General features: G+C 35.6%; 1 protein-coding gene across 4 annotated transcripts; it reads left to right on the forward strand.

The window, feature by feature from the left end:
• Positions 1–428: 428 nt before the first annotated feature.
• Positions 429–24,397, forward strand: LOC129360510 (rod cGMP-specific 3',5'-cyclic phosphodiesterase subunit alpha-like). Of its 4 annotated transcripts, none has more exons than XM_055030800.1 (24): positions 429–507; positions 1,835–2,168; positions 2,796–2,937; positions 4,814–4,966; positions 5,219–5,308; positions 5,507–5,647; positions 6,620–6,694; positions 7,623–7,687; positions 8,145–8,211; positions 9,406–9,453; positions 10,290–10,439; positions 11,926–12,069; positions 12,709–12,774; positions 13,846–13,992; positions 14,679–14,786; positions 15,276–15,385; positions 17,324–17,411; positions 17,518–17,618; positions 19,149–19,256; positions 19,334–19,397; positions 21,048–21,122; positions 23,591–23,674; positions 23,780–23,948; positions 24,094–24,397. In XM_055030800.1, the coding sequence occupies exons 2-24, from the start codon at positions 1,840–1,842 to the stop codon at positions 24,132–24,134; spliced, it is 2,565 nt and encodes an 854-aa protein (XP_054886775.1). In that variant the 5' UTR covers positions 429–507; positions 1,835–1,839; the 3' UTR covers positions 24,135–24,397. The 4 variants fall into 4 exon arrangements, with proteins under 4 accessions (XP_054886775.1, XP_054886774.1, XP_054886777.1 ...); XM_055030799.1 differs by having other exon boundaries at positions 448–507; positions 1,832–2,168; XM_055030802.1 differs by having other exon boundaries at positions 448–507; positions 1,832–2,168; positions 24,097–24,397.
• Positions 24,398–24,434: the final 37 nt, after the last annotated feature.

Below are 24,434 nucleotides of genomic sequence, written 5' to 3' on the forward strand. Positions count from 1 at the left end.
CTGCACTGCATAGAAAATAAAAACAAAAATTCAGAACCTTCGCCCCGCTCTCTCTGTTTTGTGTCTTTCTGTATTTATTATTTATATATTTATCTATTTTATTTTAGTTTGCATTGAAAGAATACTTGAACAATGCTTTCAGTCAGAATTACAACTGTGGAGGTTGGTGGTCATAGCACAGCACAGTCCAAAGTTGAGAATACAGCATTGCTGCCATGCATATAAAACATAGTAACTTGTTCTTTTATTTGTAATTTTTCCGTATTTAAACAAGACATTTTATCCATATCTGTTTGGAAAAAGACAGACGAATCCCCTATATTGTTATTAAACCTGGGTCGGTTTTGTAATCCGCATATTTGTAATTGGATGCAGGATTATGTCCACACATGACCATTTAAAGCCATCCTTGTAATCCCTTTTCTCTTCTCAGACATCTACACCTGGGTTGGTAAGGAGTACAAAGGGATTAACACTTTGCTGGGGGACAATACAAGGACTTAACAGGTACAAATATTTTCTTTAATTGTCATTTACACTCATGGGGTGTACTTGTGATTAACGATGCTGTTATTGATATAACTTTAATATTTAATGTTAAGTAACATTAATAGTAAAATATAACAGACAGCACCAAAGTGAGTAGATATTGCTACAAAGCTAATTAATTGTTTTCTTTTAAAGTAGTGAGATTTATTCATTTACTCCAATAGAGATATTAAAAAGGCTACTTTTATTGTATTTACTGCATGCTATATTACAAGACTGACTCTGAATGGTCCAAATAAACCCTTCTAAAATTAGGTGGTTGTATCCAACTTGTCTGAGTTTCATATTTTCAGGTGATATCCATCCTTAACAAATTATCCAGTGAAGAAAATTACATATTTTATAAAGAACAAAAACCTTAAAATAGAAAATAACTGAATCAAAGACAACTAACAGGCAAAAGTGATTTTTTTTAAATTATTCTTCTTTTTGTAAATATGTACATGCTACTCTTACTAGGACTACTGCTGTTAAAATGAACAACCCCCTTTTGCCAACTATATTTAATCTCTTCCTGAAATATTTTACAAGGTTAAAGCATATAGAGAGAAAGGAGGACCGCTCTACTATGAGCAATCTTTCTTATTTTTCATGTTTTTAATGTTTATTACATTTCTTCTTTGACATGTTTATCCTTTCTTGTATGTCAAACCCACCTGGAGTGCTTGTCATCAAAAAGCTCCATCTTAATGGCATGCCACCAAACACACTATTCCAGTTAAATTCTTTGTTTGTGGGATATTACATTATGTTTATGTGTTTTGGTGTTATAGACAAGACTTTTTCTCAGCCAGTTGTTAGTAAGATTGTCTTTAATGGCTGTCATGCCTGCTTGGCCACTCTTTGTAACTTAACATTGAGCTTTGGAGAGTGCTTTACTTCCATTGTCATTCTTCATGTGTGATAGGAAGATAAACTAATTAAAGGTCTGACTGCAGGGCTAAATAACCTGAGTGGCAATTGTCTTGTGTGTATTGGCTGGTTTATGAAGATCAACACAGTTCTCTACTCTACATCAACACCATGTCTCTTGATTAAGAGAAATCAACTTCTCTTCCCCTTTAATGACCCAGCAATCCATGATCTGCTAATCTTAAGGTCTGATTTTTTTCAAAACAATTTAATTTGGGATTTTGCTATTGCAATAAAAGATTATGTTCTTTCATTTTTGGCTTCTATTGCATCTTAACCAGGGGTTCCAATATATGCAGGCACACATGTAGTTATTAATAAATGTGTTGAAGTAATGTTTTTTTTTTTTTTTTTTTGCTGTCTTTGGCAGCAGCAGCCATGGTGGATGCAGCTGCAGCAGAGCAGTTCCTGGATGCCAACCCAGCATTTGCAAAGCAGTATTTTGACATGAATCTGAAGCCCCAAATAATCTCAGACCTGCTGAACAGCAACCGGCAGCCTGTGTTGGACATCAAAACCTACCATGATCCGACCATGGTGGATGAGAGTGAGATTCTTTTTGACCTGGTACGGGACATACAGGACAACTTGCAGACTGAGCGTTCAATCTTCAAGCTCATGAAGCACCTCAGCTTCTTGATGAGGGCGGACCGTATGAGCCTCTTCATGTATCGGCAGAGGAATGGCGTGGCTGAGCTCGCCACAAGGTCACTGAAGCTTTTATTAACAATTACTAATGGTTATTTTTGAACAACACTTTTTTAGTATGTACACTTTACTCCATTTTCAATCAGCTGTGTAGATGCTAGCTGGATCTGTGATGCTTGACAACGTGGAAACCATATTTTGCAAAAGGATAAAACTCAGTAAAAAAAGGTTATTTTACATTTTCCACAGTAAAGTTTAAGGTTGTAGATTATTATATGTCCAGATATATTCAGCTTTTTAAACTTGAAAGCTTTATGTAGATCCACTCCTTCATTTCACATTCCTCTAGAATTCAGCACAGCAACACACTTATGGCAGTGCTAATGTGGAGGGTTTAATCAATTGCACTGCTTCAGGGCCCACATTTAAAGCAAGGCCTTAATTGCTTGTCTTTAATTTAGTGAGTTTCATCAATTTCTGACACTTTAAGTTTCCCTTTTCTTATTATGAAGGCAGGGAAAGTTAATTTGTACGTCATTATTCATAAACAAGGTAATATTTCTTTACAGAAAAGTAAGCAAGCAAAAAACACATTAGGAAATCAAATGCAACAAAAAGCATTGAGAATCATCCCTCAAATGCATAATTTATTATATTTTTCCTAATGTTTTCTCCTCGCCTTTTAGATTATTCAACGTCCACAAAGATGCAATATATGATGAATGCCTGGTGCAACCTGAAAGTGAAATCGTATACCCGCTAGATATGGGCATAGTGGGTCATGTGGCCACAAGCAAGAAGATGGTCAACATTCCAGACGTGACACAGGTAGGCCAATTTCACTTTGGTTCATTGGTTTTTTGATGGTCTCTTTCAAATCCATACTTTGTCTAAGATAAATTATATAATCCTAATACAGTAAGTTAAAAAGAAAAGAAATCAGCTGATGGTATGATTGATAAAACAGTTTAATTTAATTATAATGTTCATGCTGAATATTTCTTTCTGTTTGACCACCAGAGGGCGCTAAGATCCCGCTGTTCCACCGACTTAACTTTCATTTAACCAAAGCCTGCTCAATCTCATTACAGTGAATACCGTTGACATTTAAAATAGCCACAAAGCTTTCTTTTCTTATGTACCCATCAAGCTTGCGATGGGTGATCCTCATCACATCCACCCACTATGCCCACACCTGCCTAAAGTGTTACTGTGGCATTTGCCAGTAATGAAGCAGAAGACAAAACTTAACTGATGCATTACAAACACTTCTCTGTATTGTGTCCTTTCATGTGAGATTAGAGAGCTCAGCTGCTGATGTATGAAGACAACAGACCAGGGATAATTATTGCCTTTTTGATTTTTTTTTTTCATCTGGCACTTCATGCTGCCAGGCCTGCCTGTTGTTCCTTTCCTTGTGAGCCATAACAGAACAAACCTCATTCTGGTCAAAACCTCAGACTGTGAAATCACAGCCTCACATGAGCACATAAAAGAAAACTGTAACGATCAAGGGTCAATTTTCCCACTGGCAACAAAAGAACAGCTAATGTTTCTATTTAATTGATTGGCTTTATGTTGCTAATGCATGAAGGATGGCTTTTTAGTAACAGACTGGAAGTCACCGTCTCTGCAAGCTATTTCTATCCCAATCCAATCTAGCAGAGGCCTGTGCTGCACCGTAGGTGGGGATTATGCAGTGAGTGACTAAGCGCTGTCCTAAATTCCCCATCATCATTTATCTTTCCCTCGTACAACTGAATTTAACAATCCCATCATTTACAGGATGGATTTAATTCATAATTTAAGGTGTGGTTACTCAATAACTGTCTGTGTGTTTGTGCCTTTGAGGAAGTAAGACAGAGAAGCTGAACATGGAGCAAGTTAATCTGTCCAGAATTAGAGCGATCCCAGATTATTCCCATAGGTCACACAAGCCCTGAGCCACTTTCCCCGACTCAGCACAATAACGCCTTTTGAGCTGCTCTGCTCTTGTTCTCATGATTGTCTTTTGCTGCGGAAATAACTTGAATTTGTGACATTTTTACAAAATTTAAAAAGTTTAACTTGTCAAGATTAAGTGAAGAAATGTGACTCTTGACTTTATATTTAAAAAGAAGCTGCACAGCTTCTGTCTATCTTTGATTTTCCACCAACACAGTCTCAAAATTGTATTCAATTCAGAAAATGTTTTAGTGTAAATCACCTGGGCAAAGCTGAAAAACTGCCTGTTAGAAATGTGTTTTGTGGCAAACTCGAACAAGTTAAAATCTTTAATCTACAAAGCTGATTCAAGATCATCCAAGACTTCCTTCTAATGATTTACTTCTTTGTTTCCCACTACACTATTTTTTATAGTAAAAAATCAAGTTTTGAATTGATTTCCAATGTGACTAAGTTGTCAAAACATTTTTCCATAAAGAGCTATCCATGACACTAATTGTTTTGGCCATTTCATTCTGCTTTTTAAAAGCATTATACATTGACTAAAATGATCTATTTGTAATTAATGTAAAAAATGCATAGTGAACCTTGTTATTATCCTATTTGATGACCATATCTGGAAAGGACGAATAGTTGAGTTTGTAGCATTTACACTGGTTCACCAAAGCTATGCTGTCACCTGTAAATGCTGTTCACCATTATTGCTTAAATGAGCTTAGACTGAAGGAGTAAAATATCTCTTGTGTGTTTCTCCTCATAGAGTCCACATTTCAGTAATTTTGTTGATGAACTGACTGAGTATGAGACCAAAAATGTCCTCGCCGTCCCCATTATGAATGGTAAAGATATGGTGGCGGTCATGATGGCGGTCAATAAATTGGACGGACCGAGCTTCACTGCCAAGGATGAGGAGGTAAATTGTCTTCATCTCTGCACAAATAGCCAGTTAAATAAATGTTCTGAAGAAAAAAGTAGAAATACTGTCATGTAGTAAGAAAATGTGTGATTTTCAAGGTTTTCTTTGATTTTTTCAAAAGCATGTTCTCCCATCTTCATCTTTAAAATTTTAAGAGTGCAGACATTAGTGGTTGACTGGACACCAGCGACACTGAAAGCAAAATGAAACAATAAAATTATCTGCTCCGCCTGCTCTCATTTCTTCCAGATTCTAAACAAATATCTTAACTTTGCTAACCTGGTGCTGAGAGTTTTCCACTTGAGCTACCTGCACAACTGCGAGACGAGGAGGGGTCAGGTAAGAATCTGACTCATGAAGAAGATTTTGATACGTTTGAGATGCATAAATGATGGACTGAATAAGCTGACTACAAAACTAAAGGAAGTCTAGTTGCCATCTTTCACATATACACACATGTAGAGATAAACTTTATTTACGGAAAAAACAGCAGATGAGCTGGTAAAAATCCATCTCTTCTTTTATTTCATTATTCAGGTTCTGCTGTGGTCAGCCAGCAAGGTATTTGAGGAGCTGACAGACATAGAGAGGCAGTTCCACAAGGCCTTGTACACAGTGAGAGCTTTCCTGAACTGTGACCGCTACTCTGTTGGTCTGCTGGACATGACTAAGACTAAGGTAGGTTTTCACTAATTCAAACTAAAAAATTATATATCCTTTGTTTAATTAACCCTCTGAGGCTCAAATTACTTGCAAAAGACTGGCAAAGTTGTTGCAAATCTGCGACACCTGCCTGGAGAGGGTTAAAACCTTCAAAACAAGAAAATAAGGGCCTTCATTTAGCCAGGAATGCTAGGTAAAAGACAAGTTCCTGTGGATAAACTGGACTTTCAGGGAGATTCAAGCTTTTTATCTTCAAAAAATCTTCAATCAACTATTTTATAAATTTTATTTTCTCTGATCCTCTAGGAACACTAAACCAAAAATGCCAGGACTTTTTTAGCACATTAAGTATGTAATGCTTTCAATACAACAGTTTCTAAAAGGTTTAAGCAAATTCTGCTAATTTAGCAGGGAAACAGTTTAATGTTAATGTTCAGTTTTCCCAGTTGTAAAGATACACAGTGTCTTTGGATTAATTTGCTGGGATATACCAACATGTTGCTTTTGTATAATACTAATCCTTTCTGTTCCTTTCTGTTCAATTCCTATATTTATTTAAACTTTCAGGAGGTAATATTTCTTCCTGTCCAATCTATAGCTCTAAATCTGCTTAAACGATTAATGAACTTCATTGTGTATTTCTGATAACCAACACATTATGTTACTTGTTTGCATTGCCTCTCACTTATTACAAGCTGCTGCCAGTTTATTCCAAACTCCTGCTTAATGTGAACAAACACATCTGACTGCACAGATGGTTCAGTGCTGGAACTTCATTATTGAAGCAGAATAAACAAGAACAAAAACATCTTTAAGTGCTTTTCTCAACACAGAATTATTTTTTACATCCTTGTAAAGCAATACAGTTTTTAGCAGTTGTTTGTACACAAAGATTTAAATGCATCCAAATAATAGGAGATTACCTACAGGATCATCTATTTATGCTCATGTTTACACCACTTTTATTCACGGTGTGTCTGCCTGCAGGAGTTCTTTGACTTGTGGCCAGTATTGATGGGAGAAGTTCCACCATATGATGGACCCAAAACTCCTGATGGCAGGGTAAGTATGAAAGATAGCAACTACAAATACTTTCCCTTTTAATCTGTCACACCTTCTCTTTAGAAAACTTTTCAACATCTACAGAGCCTATGCCATATTTTACATCTTTTATCATTTTAAGGTTTCAGAAAAAAGGTGACAGATTTTCCATAGGTCTGTGAAGCATCCATGGCCTTGAAACTATTTTGATTTAGCTAAATTTCCATGGTCTTTTAACTCTACAGCATCAATCTTGGTAGAGCTCACCTTTACACTGTTGCTTAATCATTCAATTATCATTGTACATATCAACAACAGACTAGATCCTACACCTTAAAGGCTGATATATAGAATATATGTAGCTGTTCCTGTTTGTTTTTTGTTAAGTGATGCTAATAAAGTTTATTTTGGCAGGAACATTTGGAAAATATTGAATTTGTTCGTTATGTAACATTTGATCTTCTATTTAAACTATACTAATATACATTAAATAAACCACTCTTTCATCATTGATGTCAATATATTTTTCAGATTAATTTAGCATCACTAAACTGATTACACTTTCAGCCACATCAGCTCTGTTGACTGAGGTTTCCCCAGGGAGATGGTGGTTCTGGCTTTATAATGTACAGATGGTACACTTTGGATTCCAAATGGGGAGACAATAAAAATAAAAACAAAGCTTGTTTACCTGAATCTAACAAGTTAATAAGGCCTAAGGAGCCGTTTGATTGATCAGCCAATCAGTGGGATTTCTGTAAACATTTTACAATGCTTGAGAGTTTAACACATTAAGAAATGTCCCAATTTTAAGATGCCATCCATGGGAGATAATAGGTTGTTGTACCTGTAATACTTTGAAAGAACTTTGTAGTTCTTATAGGTGAATGGTTTGATATATGTGTTCATGTAATAAAGTGTCTTGGTAAATTCTTTGTTTCTTCCTCAGGAAATTATCTTCTACAAAGTGATTGACTATATCCTCCATGGGAAAGAAGACATTAAAGTCATTCCGTAAGTCATGACACTGATTTAGGTTTGAGATGCAGCAAATAGTCAGAAAAGAGTGAAGAGTTTGGAAAGTTGAAACACATGGAATATTGGCTGTGATCCGATACCCTATCTGACAGCATTCTCATGTGATCTAAAATGAAATGAAATAAAGTTATTTCTATTTAGATGTGAAATGTCTAATTAATGGACATGTTTTTTTTTATTAAATAAGGAGACTAAACTTGCTGACCTGAATCTTTCAAAAACAAGATACTGAAAGTTGTTTGTTCAGGGATGGGGCCTGGCTAGACAAAACAGTTTCTGAGGCATTTAGAAGAAGTGTGGAAGCAACAAAATTACGGGTCTTGCAATAAAAAAACTGACCACTCTGACTATCTAACCATAATGTTAAAACCATTTTATTCTCTATTTTGACATTTTTATTAAATTTGTAATTTTTTATATTTTTCATCCCCAGGGGTCCTCCAGATGATCACTGGGCTCTTGTCAGTGGTTTACCTACTTATGTTGCAGAAACTGGGCTGGTGAGTAACTCAGACTCTTATTTAGGCTTTGACTTGCAAGTCTCATTTAAGGTTAATTTGAGATTTGTTTCAATATGATAGAACATATTAATAATAAAAAAATCACATTACCTCTTTCAAAAAGTGAAAAACATTTTTTTTGTTGTTAATTTTGTTATTATTGATGAATAATTTATTTTTGATATTTTATTGACTAACAAACTTCCATTCTTTTATCCAATTTCTGTCCAAAGAGGGATATATTTCGTGTCTCTACTGGAACTGTACTCTACTGCAGTAGAGTACATTTGTGTCTATTGCCAAGAAAGTAAATTAGAATTAATTTAGAAAACTAGACAATTGGTCAAAGAAGCATCTCATAAAGAAATTTGAATTGCCTCACAAAAGAATCTATGGCTATCAAAACATTCCTCATTTTCATTTGATTTAACTAAGCTTTTATTTCTGCTGAACAGAATTCTTGGTTAAATTGTGTCGTCTAAAAAGATATTTAAAGAAAACCTGAAACCGGTCCAGTGGATGCTGCTGAAGGTTTGATGAACAGGACACCATTAGGCATTATTACACAGCTGTCAGTGTAAACACTGCTGTAGAAATGAAAAGTGTAACGCATCGTACCGCTCTGATGTAGAATTGTAATTTCTGTGGCTATTGTAATTAATCACTGAGAGCTTTTCCTAAAGTGCTGAACCTGACTTACTCGTCTGTTCTCCCCTTGCCATCTGTCTTCCTTACATCCTCTCATTTTCTTTGGTGCTTTTCATTTCTCAAGTCTTCATCAGATTCCCTCTTTGCTATCACTCCTGTTGCTATTATGTGAGAGGTGAAAACTTTATGTCTCTACAAAGCCTCATATTCATAAATTGGGGATAAAATGACAAGCCAAAGTGACACTGATGGTTTTTGTTCTGACACTGGGATGTGAATAAATTAGAAGTGGAGCGAAAAAACGTTGTCAGCTGCTAGAAATTATATATGAACATGTGTTTCTGTCTGAAAAGGTGAAGCTGGAGGATTTATCATGGGGGAACATGCTGATGTCTTCTCTCGCATAGCAACCTATTTTCTTCAAATCCATAAATCTATTTTGTTTCAGCCACATGCACAGTAGATATTAGCATATTTGTTTTAGATTGTAGCCTTAAACATACATTGAACCTCTCCTCTTGCTTTTTTTTCTTTGCTTTTGTCCAGATTTGCAACATCATGAATGCTGCTGAGGATGAGTTTTTTCATTTCCAAGTAAGAAAACATTTTTCAGTGTTTGTTCCCGATGTCCTGGTTTGAGTTACTTAATGTTGAATCATAATCTATAGTGGAATTTAGACGCTTACATAGCTATGTCATCCGCACAAATATCTTGTGAAGTTTGAACTTTTAAGGACTTATTTAAATATTTATTTTATGGAGTGCATTGAATTTACACCAGAAAATATCAACCCAATTTAAAAACAAGAAATTAGAGCACTAATATGAATTTATTATGAATTTTATAAAATATACACTGTTAAATATGTGCATACATCTGTACTAACATATGCCTGTAATCAAGTTGAGAAACCACATGTTTTTGTACAGAAATGTCTGCCTTATTTCTAGAGAAATGTTTGATCACTCTTATTGTCAGAAATGTTTGCAGCCTGGTCGGTTTCCTGTTCCTTCTTTGAAGCATAACCCCCAGATATTAAATAGAGTTGAAGACGTACAGAGTTCTCATGTCTGAAGGTCTCTCGAGTATTTGAGATTTGTATTGCTTGATTAATAAGAATAGCTTTTAATATCAATTATTCATTGTGCTCACAATTTCAGCACATATGGAAGTAAATGAAAAATGTACATAACAAATATTAAAATAATTTCCATATTATTGTGAAAATGTCTTAGCTGTATAGTATGTTCATATTTATTTTTCATTTAACAAAATTCATATGGCTGTGATAATATTACACATATTAAAAATTCAAAGCTTCTCTTTAAACAATAATGTTTTCTCGTAGGTGAGAATCCAGATATAGCCTGTGTTAATGCATTATTTTGTATGTCTGTGTTTGTGCGTGTGGCTGTATCTTTATCTGCAGAAAGAGCCGCTGGACGAGTCTGGCTGGACCATTAAGAACGTCCTGTCCATGCCAATTGTAAACAAGAAAGAAGAGATAGTGGGCGTGGCCACGTTCTATAACAGGAAGGATGGGAAACCCTTTGATGAAATGGATGAAACGCTGATGGAGGTAAAGGTTCTGCTTGTGTGTGTGGCTGCACTGAGTCACTGGTTTATAAATATACTACAGGCCATTCAGACGCTCTGCATTATTTATCACTGAGCCTGAGGGCTTTCCACTGACGTTTTACTGTGTAACTCACAAACTCAAGTCATGACAGTTTGATCTTCAGCAGTCTTTTCTCATAAAATGAAGCTCTTAATTTTTAAGTCATCTTTAGCTTATTGTCTGACTAAGAACATTTCACTATATGGGTGAAGTCAAATTTAGGAAACTCTATTTTCATTTTTATTGAAGATCCTGAAGCTGTAGTTGCAGGGAAAAAAGAGACTTAATGTATATTCCATCTGAAAAATTATGCTCCACTCCTCCATAACATTAGTTTAATATTATTAAGGTGTGAGGAAAGTTTTGTTGTGATCTCTACTCTATGAGGTTAGGGCCTGCACTTTGACTAGGACGTTGGAATATCTTCATTCTTTGCTTTCTCAGCCATTTTCTTATAGATTTTGTGTTCTGTTTGGGGTAAATGTCATGCTGATAACCCATTTTGGATACAAGCTTCAGAAGTCAGAAAGATGATCTTATGGTTGACTTAACAATATTGTGAATCCCCAGTATCTGTGTAAAATAGGGACCACAATTACCCAAGAATAGCTGAAGTGCAGAAATACTTAAGATGTCCTCTAAAAACACATGCAAATGCCTATTTCAATTGTTCAGATAATAAATATACCTTAGCATGGATGAATATGCAAAGTGGAAAACAATATGGCACTTGCACAGATACTACTATTTACAGTCGTCCTTATCTCCTCTCTTGAGGATACAGCCAATAAAACTCAAAGAAAATTAATGGTCCTCATTGCAACTTGGTGATTGGATGATTTCCAAATAGTGTATCAAGTCACATTGGATCTAAGTATTTTATTTTATCAAGCTGCATTTTGTTTTGAATATCTTAGATAATCTAATTCAGTTCAAACTGACTTCTCAAACCTAGATTGAACTGTTGTCAAATCTTGTCTGACAACAGTTCACTGTCAAATCAAGCCATTTTTAAGTAATGGCTTATTCATTATTTTATAATTTATTTACTCATTTTTGTAAGGTAACCTTGGATATAAAAATACACGCTCAAATAAAATCTATGATTGTTATCATTATTAGAGCAACAAACCACAAAGCAAGTTCTCCTTTAAATGACAGGAATTTGCTTCTTCTTCCCCAGTTTTGTTCTCGCAGCCATGGAATCGTTCCCAATTCTATTACTGTACACAAGGCTTAGAAAATAAAAAATTGAACATCTTTCCAAAATATTTCCAAAGGGCAAGTTCTAACTTGACTGTTTATAAATACAGCAATAAGCAACAAAATGGTGAAACTGACAAGTAAATGAACAATTTATATTAATTAAGCAGTGGATTTCATTAATTCTATCATGTGTAGAAAGTGAGAAGTGCATGTTTTTTCTCTCTGTCACTCTTGTGTCCAGTCTCTGACCCAGTTCCTGGGCTGGTCTGTTCTGAACACTGACACGTACGACAAGATGAACAAGCTGGAGAACAGGAAGGACATCTTCCAGGACATGGTGCTGTACCATGTCAAGTGTCGCAAGGACGAAATCCAGAACATACTGGTTAGTAAATAAGTTAAAGGAAAGAGGTCTGGTGTTCATTGTCAAATTGAGTGGAGGGGGGATAGTAACAGAGAGCACATTTAAAATAGATCATTTTGATCAAAAATGTTTAAATTCTACTAGAACGCCACAGTTTTCCATGCCTCTTGTCCCATATGAGTAACAACTGAGAAACTGATGAGTGATAAAGAAATTAGTTTTAGGACATAAAAGGTTTAGATATTTTGTGGAATGATTTCTTGCTAAACGCAAAATTAACATGTTTTTTATATAAATAAATTTTACATTTAAAAATACCACTATTGTGATTTCAATTATTTCTATTATTGTATTAAGGCAATGCTATGAAATCATAAAAAATCAGTTTCACTGAGAATTTAAAAACTACAAGCTTCCCTGAAACAGAATGAACCAAGTCAGTTTGGAAGCAGCTTTTTGTTGTAGGTGATATAAAATGGAGGCAAGCATCATCTATAAGATGAAATAAGCTGTCCGATTTTCTATGAGGTGATTTGTCAGAGGGTAGAAAGAGAAGAAAAGCTGAGGGAGATCACCTAGTTTGACCTTAGATCAGGAGTGAGCTGATTGATGCTGTACAGTTTCATCCAAGGTGAGTGTTTATGATGTATGTTGCTGCAGGACACCAGAGCGAGATGGGGAAAAGAACCAGATGAGTGTGAGGAGGAGGAACTTCAGGAGATTCTGGTAAGCACTGAGGATGTCATTAAAGAAAAATAAAACAAAATGCAATATATAGTATGAAAATATAGCAAGGATTCATTGTTGTCTAACTTGGAATTTTAATTGTAGAGTAACAAGGCTTTCCCATCTTTCTGGTGTTACATCCAGAAATTTCAGTGTGTTAGACTTTTAATTAGCTTTTTACTGCGACACACCAACACAAAATGACACATAATTGTGGATGGAAAACGACATCATTTTAAGTTTTTACTACACAAAATCTGATAATTGGAGTTTTTGACTTCAACCACCTCTGGGTAAACACTACAGCTACATTTTTCCTATTCTTCCTTGCAATATAGCTCAAGCTCAATCATATTGTTTTAAAAGAATATGGAATCATTAAATTTCAACTCAATTGAGCCTACGATTCTCAGTTGAATGTAGGCATTGATTTTGACTTGCCCATTCTAAGACATGAATATGCTTTAGGATAAAAGATTACATTGTTGCTCTGGTTTTGCTGAATTTTAACCCCAGATTTAAGTTTTCTTTCTGGCCATGCCTTGTATTTAGCACCATCCATCTTCTGATCCAAGACAATCGTTCCCTACAACGACTTACTGCCACCACCATATTTCACTGTAGCATTTATGTGTTTATCGCCTTCCTGCACATGTTTCCTGTGTCCCCTACATGGCTTGTAGGAAACTGTAGATTTTTCTTTTAACAGTCACTTTCCTTTTCAGTTCCTAAAAGCCAGATTCATGTAGTCCACCTTAAAAACTGCAACTGTCCTGTCAATGGACTTCTGCAGTTTTTAGAGTTAACATGCATCTGTTTGCTGCCCCCCTGATTTATGCTCTCCTGGATAAGAAAGTGAAGAGACTTAATACAAGTCTCTTGTATGCTCATAGCTCATTTTCAGTTCTTTTTTAAATTGAAAAAACACAAATATTTATATTTCTCTTCAAAAATTTGTTACCTGTGCTAGTCTGTTAGATAACTTGAAAATAAATTATGTAGAGGTTTGTAGATTAAACATTTAAAAAATCTTTAGATGTAAAATGTTCATATTTATGTTTTATTCCACAGTCTGAAGTTCTGCCAAACTCTAAGAAATCTGAGATCTTCGAGTTTCACTTCTGTGACTTTGATCACAGTGAGCTGGATCTGGTGAAATGTGGCATTAAGATGTACTATGAGCTGAAAGTGGTGGACAAGTTTCACATTCCCAGAGAGGTCAGTGCTTTCTTTACTAGTACTGCTGCATAATTATTTTTAGTGCTAAGAGGGAGTAAATTCTTTCTTGACACAGAATTTTTAACATTAGAAAGGCAACAGGCTGCAGCAGACTCAAATTTTCTTAAAAAACAACAGTCTCTTTTTTGAAAGTTATAGCTCTACAGTAAGTCACGTTCTAGCACTATTTTTTGCTAATTTCACCCAACTGGATAATCCCAAGGCTCATGGGGACAAAACTAGAATCTCTGCAGAAGGACTGAATGGAGCGAAGTTACCAAACAAACTTTATGATAATATCAGTATCAATGTACTGAATTAAAAAAAATTTATATATATATATATATATATATATATATATATATATATATATATATATATATATATATATATATAAAAAATAAAATATATATATATATATATATATAAATATATATATATATATATATATATATATATATATATATATATATATATATATATATATATATATATATATATATATATATATATATATATATATATATTTTTTTTTTTTTTTTTTTTTTTTTTTTTTCCCAGTTGTGCAGGCTTCATAAGAGCTATGATAATGCATACAAGTAACTAGCAACAAGCTAGCTTTATGCATCAAACATCAGTGTTTAGAATATGAGCCTTACCTTATTTTATCTGTTTTTAATGCACAGGCTTTGGTGAGATTCATGTACTCTCTCAGTAAAGGCTACAGGAAGATCACCTATCACAACTGGAGACACGGATTCAACGTTGGACAGACCATGTTCACATTGCTGATGGTCTGACATAGCTAATCTGGCTCATTCCTCCACCTCCTTCCTTTCTCCTTCTTTCCCTGAGTACTCATCAGTTCTTCAGCTCATGCTCCCTTTCCTCCTCTCAGGCTTTACACCCACTCTTTCATTTAGCCTGCCCTTCATTTTTTTACTGATTTAAGGTGATAAAGACGATTTCTTCTCTTCCCTGCACTTTCTCAGTCCTTACCCCTCTGTGATTTCCTGTAATGTAAAAGAGCATGAATGGGATTGTTTTTACATGCATTTAGAAGACTAAGAATAGAGAAAACAACAAAGGCAATGGACTATGTCTTTAAATAAGAAGTCTTGTCTGAGCATTATTTATTGTCATTGTTGTTCCTAAAATCTGGACCTGTAAGGAAAACTTATTTGTTCGTGAGACTGAATCATGTGTAGTTCTTTGTATTGTTGACCTTGTTTTAACCCCACATTTCTATTTCTGTCTTACTGTTGGGTTGTTTGTGCTCTCAGACAGGTGATCTGAAGCGTTACTACACAGACCTGGAGTGCATGGCAATGGTGACTGCTGGATTCTGTCACGATATCGACCACAGAGGAACCAACAACCTGTACCAGATGAAGTAAGAGCTGTAGGACTGAGGGGGAAACAGCACAGAAGCATGACAGGATTAACCTGCAACTAGTTTCAGGAGCTAAAAGAGGACTTACATCAGCATATTTTCTTTGACTTTCATCATGTACAGTTCAAGCAAATGTTTACCTTTATGCCCCCAAGGTTTCAGGGGTTCAGGGGCAGGAACATAAAAATGTGTCCAGAGAAAATAAGTGATATGAAAGATGATTTATTACAAAAATAAGGTTTCATAAAACCAAACCACAATACAATTTAACAAAAAAAATATCTAACCAACTGAAGAACGTTAAGTGAAACTTAGTTTACAAAACAAGTCTGATGTAAGGTTAAATAACCCAAAAGGGAAAGAAAAAAAAAACACAAAGGGAGCACCAAGCGTCTCAAACACACGCTTCAATTTTGAGCAGAAACAATCAAGATCAAAGTCAAAACTTCTAAGCAGAACAAAATGGGTCAGTAGAACAAAGTTCTTCACAACTGCCCAAAACAGTCAATTACAAGCAGGCAGACAAACAAATGTGGGGGACAGCTGGGGAAAAATCCTCTTCCAACTAGCTGCCCTACTGGAGGAATGAGTTCAGGTGCCTTTTATAGTGAATATTTGAGGCCTCATCAACATCTTATTGGTTTAACAATCCTCTGCTTGGGTGGGGTGGCTGCTCTCCTGCAGCCTCCAGGCAGCCAATCAGGAAGGTGTGCTCTCACAGCTGAACCTGCATAACAAAAAGGAGCCTGCACAGCCTCAAGAGGCCAGGGGCCGTCACATTTACATAAAATCATCATTGGCATGAATACGGCATTCACTTTGAGTATTTTAGTAGTCATTAAGATCGAAGCACACGGTCAAATATATTGATACACCCAGATTAATAGTTTGATTATTGTTCTTTAGCACCAAAATAAAACATGTCAATCTTCTTCTGGAATTATTCTGGCCGCATATTGATTACTGGGCAGAAAAGGAAGAGTTCTCTTAAACTTTTTGGCACATTCCCTGATTTTAGGAATGTTCTAAGAACATTCCTAAAATCTGGGAATGTTCATATTAAAATCTGGGAATGTTCATATTAAATCAATAACAGGGTTGTGGTTGAGTCATGGACACACTTTGGTGTTCCAAGAAGACAATGATCTAAAATAAATATCTAAAATATTTTTTAACAGATTAAGCTGGTGACTGCAAAAGTATTGATTTCAACATGTTGGAAATGTATGCATGTCCAGGAAACCTGAGATGCTCAATACATGCTTAAAAGTTATTTTCAACCGGTACTTTTAATTTAACAATCAAACCTTATCGTTATTGAAAATGAATGTACGTCTTGGAGCACATAATTTTCACCTTGTGAGGATGAGAGAAACCTTTGCAACCAATCCTTTTTTTTATTATCATTAATTGAGTTGGATGCTTTTCAGTCATTGTGTGACAGAAAGCGAATTGTTCAGTACTGAATGAAAAAAGTAAAAGGAGTGTTTTCGACTCACAATCCAGGCTTGTGCAATATAAATTGATGTCAAAAATTATATGGAGTAAAATAAATAGTTTATATTTTTGTTGTTGCTGTAATGACCCACATTCTTCATGAGCAGACGCTACATCCAATAAAACTTTATTGACATCAGATTGTTGAGTTACTCTGAGCCTGTTTGATTGAGTCCGACATACACCTGTCACTCTTTCTGTCCTTCAAAAGGATGACCTGATATTGCTTCTTTAGTTAAAAGGTAATGACACACAGAGGACATTGGTTATCTGTTATTGACTAGATACGCCTCCAGCTGCCGCGCTCCACCTGCTGATGGATGAGCTGATGAGAATTGCCATTAGCTGTGAACACACCAGGCCAGGCCCTCCCTGAGCTTTAACATGCATGATTTATCACAGTATAACCTCCCTTCATGCTGTTTGTGTGTGTGTCTCCAGGTCGGGTAATCCTCTGGCCAAACTTCACGGCTCTTCCATCCTGGAGAGACACCATCTGGAGTTTGGCAAGACTTTGTTGAGAGATGAGGTAGATGAGTAGGCTTCTCATACCCCAACCCCGCAACATATTCTCCTTCTCTCCGCCTGAGTGACATGTTGGTACCATCATTTGAAGAGATTCTCTTGTGTTTCAGGCGTTAAACATTTATCAGAATCTGAACCGACGTCAGCATGACATCGTCATCCACCTCATGGACATCGCAATTATTGCCACAGACCTTGCTCTCTATTTCAAGTTTGTACAAAAATATAATTTCTAAGTTGCATTTATTAGCAAAGACCACAGCCCAATAATATGGGTCACTTGATGTAATCAGGATTAATGTAGAGATTAGGCATATGCATGGATCAGTCATTTGTGCTTCATCCAGAAAGTCTCATGATTTTAGAGTCTATTTGTATTGCAGTAACTAGTACGACTACCTTGGAACCCTCTGATAAAACCTTAGAAAGAGCTAACTGGAATTGACTGATTAAATTGATAATAATAGAATATTAAGGGAGCACGATGAAATCGAATAATATGCAATTTAATATCACCTAGTGAAACTGAGTTTAGGTTTAGGTTTTAGGGTACATCTGTTGAGAATTAGTTTAGTTAGTATAAGCAAACAGAAACTAAACAAATTTGGATGAATGCATGGAAAAAGTTTTTTTGTCCACACTAGTAGGGATTGTCATCAAAAGAAGTCATAAAGATGTTTAGGAAAAAAATATTGGAATAAAGGGGGAAGCAAAAAATGAATGAGAAAGGTGAAGAAGATGGAAAAGCTTTGCATAAATAGATAAGGGTAATCAGTGTAAGGGGATTTATGGGGTGAAAAGGAAACACGAAGAGAGTTGGTGAGAATAAATGATTTAAAAACTGGTCATTAAAATAGATGAGAAGGACAACGACGTGAGAGAAAGTTATAAACAGGGCTGAGAAAGATAAATATATTGAAAAAGGTATCATAAAGAGGGATCAGTAGGATGAGGGGACTGGAAAGATGTTACAAAGATGAATTAAGAGGATAAATGGTATGAAAAATATGCATTAAAAAGTAATAAGGATAATGAGTGGGATGAAAGTAAGGTAAGGCAATGTAATTTTATTTGTATAGCACATTTTCAGCAACAAGGGAATTCAAAGTGCAAAACATGAATTAAAAGGAAATACAAAAACAATATAATGAACCAAAAGGAAAAAGAAAAAGAATAAAAATAATCTAATAATGTTGATCTATATTAAATAAAATAGATACTCCTATCTCAAGGTGTTTTTTCTGGATTCTAAGTTTTTTCTAATTCCTGTTTCATGTTACAAGATAAGTATAAGTAATTGTCCTCTGGACTTTCTAAGTTTTAAATTAGTAAAAGTAGTGAGTACTCCCTAATTTATAAGTAGAAATAGGAACTAAATTATAAAAGATAAATATTGTGTGCTGAATGGAGAAGGCAGATATCAATGCCAAATGATTGGATTTATGGTTGAAGCTTGACCTGACTCCCAGACCAGAAGCAGCACCTAAATTTCATTTTAAAAGGCAATATCTGTGCTTATTTCAAAGTATATTCAGTCCCATCTTTGATTGTCACTTTTTTTTAAAATTCACACCTTATTGTTCTAAAATTCTTTAAATATTTAAGTCAATGTTCCTTAAAATAGCTAAGTCAAATTTGTGTATAAATAGAATGAGAACTCTTTATTCTGAGGAAGTTTTCAGGTATTCTTTCATCTCAGCTGTCAGAAATGAAATGTGTCTGTTGTTGTGTTCCTCTGCAGAAAGAGAACGATGTTCCAGAAGATTGTTGACCAGTCAAAAACCTACGAGAACTGGAACGACTGGACTAAATACATGATGCTTGAGACCACCCGCAAAGAGATTGTCATGTAAGCAGAAACGTGCTAAAATAAATGTTCCATAGGGAAACAAAGACAGTTAGATCTCAGTACTGTCATGTTTGCAGGGCCATGATGATGACTGCCTGTGATCTTTCTGCCATTGCCAAACCTTGGGAGATCCAGAGCAAGGTAGATCCATAGATGATCTTCTTACAGAAAATGTTAGGATAGTAGGTGTAAAGTAGCTCTCCAGTGTAGCTCACAACTATCTCTTAATGGTGATGAAACACACACTTAGGCACAAACTCTGCCAGAACCTAAGATAGAGTAGGGAACGAATGGTATTTTGTCAGCGCTACCATTTTTCTCAGCAGCGTTCAGCGGTGGTTCCTGATGGCCTCATGCATCAAAAAGAAACCTGCTGCTTTTCATTCTCCTCATCACTGCCTGCCAGTCTCAGCATCTTATTTTAGTGAAATATGTAATGTGCACATTGCCTTCAAGCCAGCAACTATTGCATATCAACATGAACAGCAAGCCTATCTGGCCACTCGACAGGCAGTGCTTGATGGTCATTTTTTACCTTTATTTGGCTGTAACAGCCTCACAAAATGTGTTCATTTTCAGTAACACCTGCTTCAAATTATTCATTGTAAACACAGACTGAAGTTTTATGGCAAATGCTTCAATGCTGCATCTAAAGGAAAATTAGGTGGTCTTATAAAGCATAGAGATCGATAAATTGCAGTTAAAAATAGATGCTCACATACACTGCATAACAAGTAATATTTTTCATCACTGTTTGACATCGAATCAGACTAAACATTCCCTGCTTTAACTCAGTTAGGATTTCCAAAAGTGTTTCTATTTCATAAATGCTGCAATTATTAGAGAGATCTCTTATAATTGCTGTTGCTTATCAGATGGTTACATACACTAGGATAATAACTATGTCGTTGCCAAATGTTGCTCAAAAACAAACAAACAAAAAATACATAGGAACAACTGAGCTTTTTTATTATCATGTTTAAAACCCGTAGTTTCTGCAGAACAACCTATGTAATTTTGTTATTGAACAGAGACAGGACAATGCAACTTAATATAATCCAGATTTTAAAAAGAAACTTAAACAACTAACCCCACATCTTAATAGCTGTTAAATATCTGCATGGAAATCTCAACAGATTTTCAGATGGTCTACAGTCTTGTTCATAACATTACTTGGAGACAAAAGCCTGAGCTCCTGTGCTTTATTCAAGAAATGTTGCTGCTGTTGTTGTATTGGGTGATAGTTTGTGCTTTTCATCTGGTTCTGGATAAAAAGTGCAGTGTCTCCGTATAAGCCTTGCAGCAATTGTTCCTTCAGAACTGGCTTGATGACTAACTCTTTCAAAATGGGTGTGCTGTGCTGAATACAGAATTTACATATTATTCAACAGATCTTGCTCTGCAGAGATTTTTGGTTTGCGAGGGCAGATAATATGGGCTTTCATTTCATCAAAGACACAAAGCCTAAAAGCTGCCTCGTGATCTGCAAATACCCTTCTCATTGTGTACTACTATAGAAGCTTTAAAGAATGATTTGAACAACATGGAGGGGAAAGATCTATTATATCAGCACTGTATAAATGTTGGTGCATTTACAGTTTTACATCTTTGCTGAGTATAAGAGCCCCTAAAATTCAAACATAAATTCAAAGGAAATTGAGATTGGTAAGCTCCAGTTTCTCAAACAAGAGTATTCCTTATGCTTTAAAAATGATATGCTTCCTTCATACATGCATTAGAGAGCAAAATATCAGCAAGGTGACTGAATATACATCGTAACTCTTCCTCTAGGTGGCGCTGTCTGTGGCTGCAGAGTTCTGGGAGCAGGGAGATTTGGAGAGGACCGTGTTGGAACAGCAACCTATTGTAAGAATTCAACAAAAAAATCACCCAAACTGGATTAATTTATGCTTCTGTACAATACAATAGTTCCACATATGCTGTGATATGAGATGATTGATTTATGTTACATTTATGTCAAATTTGCTCAAATTTCTTCAGCACTTGCACTTTGACTTATTAGACCTGTTGCTGTCAGGATGATTGGTGCTGATAAAGATCCTGAATCTTAATGGCTTTTTTGCTATCACAAAACTATAACCAAAGTTTTTTTTAGCCAAGCAACAGTGACTTTAGTTGGAAATATCAATAGATGATGTTATACATGACCTTTAAAAAAATTGAAGACTGTTTTCTGCTTCTGTTGAGAAAAACAGTTCATATGAAGCTTAAAGGTCATTCTTGTAACACCATAGTTAGAACTCCATGTCACAAATCGCATGCAAGGAAAACAATAAACTATGGACACATATTTAGAGTCCAGTCATATTTTTGAGCTTCCTGATAAAGAAGTGTTCAAAGCCTTAAAAACTGACAGAATATTTTCTCACAAAAATCTAATGCAATGTCACTACTTAATAACAACATTCAAGAAACAAGGCAGTATCGAGACATTGCACTTAAATATTTTTTCCTCATATTTCGACCTGAAAATATCAAACTATGAAGTATTTCAGTTATTCTTTTTTATAGTTAGTTTTTCCAACTGACTTATATTTCTTCTTTTTAATACATTTTAATGAGAGGAGTAAAATTACTGGAAAAGCTCATGGGTATAAAGCAGGATAAGGCCTTTTAGCTCCCCAGCCAAAGACAGAGAGAAAGAGAAGGACACGATGAGAACAGAGAACAAGCGACAGAAACACAGACCAAATGAAGAGACAGATTAAATTCCCTCTGGTGGCAGTGTTGAGCAGAGAGAAGCCATTATGTGGAGCACTGATTCAGAAAGATCGGTCACCGTGGCCTTGACCCAGATGACCATACCTTTCCTGGCTCGCTGCAGCTTCCTCTGTTTTGTTCCCTCGTGTCCTTGAGACGCTCTGAGCGTGAGAAGCTCCATCCTACACGTTTTCACCTCCAAATTTAATAGCATCCATCAGGAGGGAAAACTCTTCATTTTGGTACAGTTTGCACTTTTCCAGCAGAGGATTCTGTGAGTCACCGCTGCCTAACGGGACTTTGCAGAGGCTGGGGCACTCAAGCAGTTTTTTTTTTTTTTTCAAAAATGTGTGGGTGGTAACGTTTACTTGCAATTGTTTTCAGGTTGAGCTTGTCACAGAAATTCAAAGTTGAATGTGCTGCTCAAGTACATTTTTATTTTTTTTTTAATTTGAGGGAAGATAAGTGGTCTGCTAAATCTACATTTGAATAAACATTGTAAATACTAAAAGGCTACATTATAAAACATAATTTATTTTTCAGTTATTTCTTTCTATCTGGGTACAAGATTAAGCTGTGAAGGACCAGTATATTTTAACGATCCTTGCAGATTAACAAAATTACAGAAAGGACAGTGGCAAAGACAACCTATCCACAGAACCTTCATTCCTCTTGTTCTACTAGAACCACCTCTTGTTTACCAACCAATCTGCTTTTCTGTCGCCCTCTATTGGTTTCATTTAAGCAAATTATTCAACAGTTTACATTCTAAAGAGAGTTGTCATTAACTTTGGAGAAACAGAAATAATATATCATTGACAGTGAAAAGGACATTCAAATATTAATAGGTTGTGAGTGGTGGTATTAAAAGTTGATGTCACAGGCAGGTTCTGAATCACTTTTCAAATGTTGCAGTTCATATAATCTGTATCGGTCCAAGGTGCAAACCCTTTCTCATCTGTTGATCTCTAGAAATATGTTCCCCACTATAACTCTGAACAGGCTGTTTTAGATAAAATTCCATTTGAATGGGTTGAAGTTTGCAACAAATATTTAAATATGCCAAAGATAAATAAATAATTCATCATGCCCAACATTAAATCCAGACATTTAATGTAAAAGTCCTGCAGTTGTAAACCTTCCACTCCAAACTTTTAAAGCACAAATTATCTATCCAGTGAAATATTTAGAATTTTTTTTTTTTTACCTTGGTCACAAAATTTCTGTTTTGTCCTTTCAAAATGCAAAACCTTCGTCTTCTGTCTGCTACGGATAAAAGAGATACAGCTTCAAAACTAAGAAAAGGCAAAATGATTACTGTGTAGAAAGAAAAACAAAACAAACAAAATACTGTTGAAGCTTATCTTTAAATACAAAATAACTCTAAAACCATGCCTCATTTAAGCAAACTAAAAAGACAAAGAGTGTCTGGTCATTTATATTAAACATCTCACAACTAAATAAGAGTCAGATGTGGTAGTGTATAGAAAATGCATTAAGTGTATCATTTCATAATTATGTATTCTACTTTATTCATTGAACATCACTGTACAAGTAATGACAAGACTTTAGTCTTTAGTTCATTAATGTGTTTCCTTCTTTCTCTCCTTCAGCCTATGATGGATCGAAATAAAGCAGACGACCTTCCAAAGCTGCAGTGTGGTTTCATTGACTTTGTTTGCGCATTTGTATACAAGGTCAAACATTGTATCTTAGAAATTCAAACAAGTTATTCCTTTAAGTTTGATGTTCCTTATGTGGCAACTACACAGAGTGTTTTCGGTTCCTTCCTTCCTACCCAGGAGTTCAGCCGTTTCCACGTGGAGATCACCCCCATGCTGGACCGTCTCTTGAACAACAGGAAGGAGTGGAACGCCCTCAAGGAGGAGCACGAGGCCAAACTGGCGGCCATCGAGGCCGCGAAGAAGGCCAAAGAGGAGGCAGCTCAGAGCGCTGCAGCAGCTAAGCAAGGTAGGAGACAACCCCAAATGGGACCAAAAAGTCAGGTGTAGCATGTTTACGATAAAGTTCACCATGCAAACTGTTTCAAAGGGCTTGAATCATGAAAGTAACTTCTCATGTATCTTCTTTCTGTTTTCTTCCTTCCTTTTTCCAGCAGCAAGTGCGTCCCAGTCAAAGACTTGTATTCTAAGTTAGAAAGTCTGTTGTCACCCCAGCTCACTCACTGTATGTTTGTAGTGTATAGCTTGAGGTTTTTCTAAACTCACTCTGAAAAACAAATTATCTTCCAGAAAAGTCATTTTAGCTTTCTAACTTACTTACATCTTAAAACAACTTTTTACTTTTTTCTCTTCTGCTCTTTCTCTCCGCTGTTTTATTTCTCTTGCCAGAATTTTGCTTTTTCTGAAAATCATACATAAAACAGATTGGTCATGAATGGAGCCTTTTCTATACGCCGATTTTTTTTGATGCAACATTACTTTGCTGGCCTCTTTG

The sequence above is a fragment of the Poeciliopsis prolifica genome, unplaced genomic scaffold (genome assembly GCF_027474105.1).
Source record: "Poeciliopsis prolifica strain line A6 unplaced genomic scaffold, Auburn_PproV2 SCAFFOLD006, whole genome shotgun sequence".
NCBI classification, from domain to species: domain Eukaryota; kingdom Metazoa; phylum Chordata; class Actinopteri; order Cyprinodontiformes; family Poeciliidae; genus Poeciliopsis; species Poeciliopsis prolifica.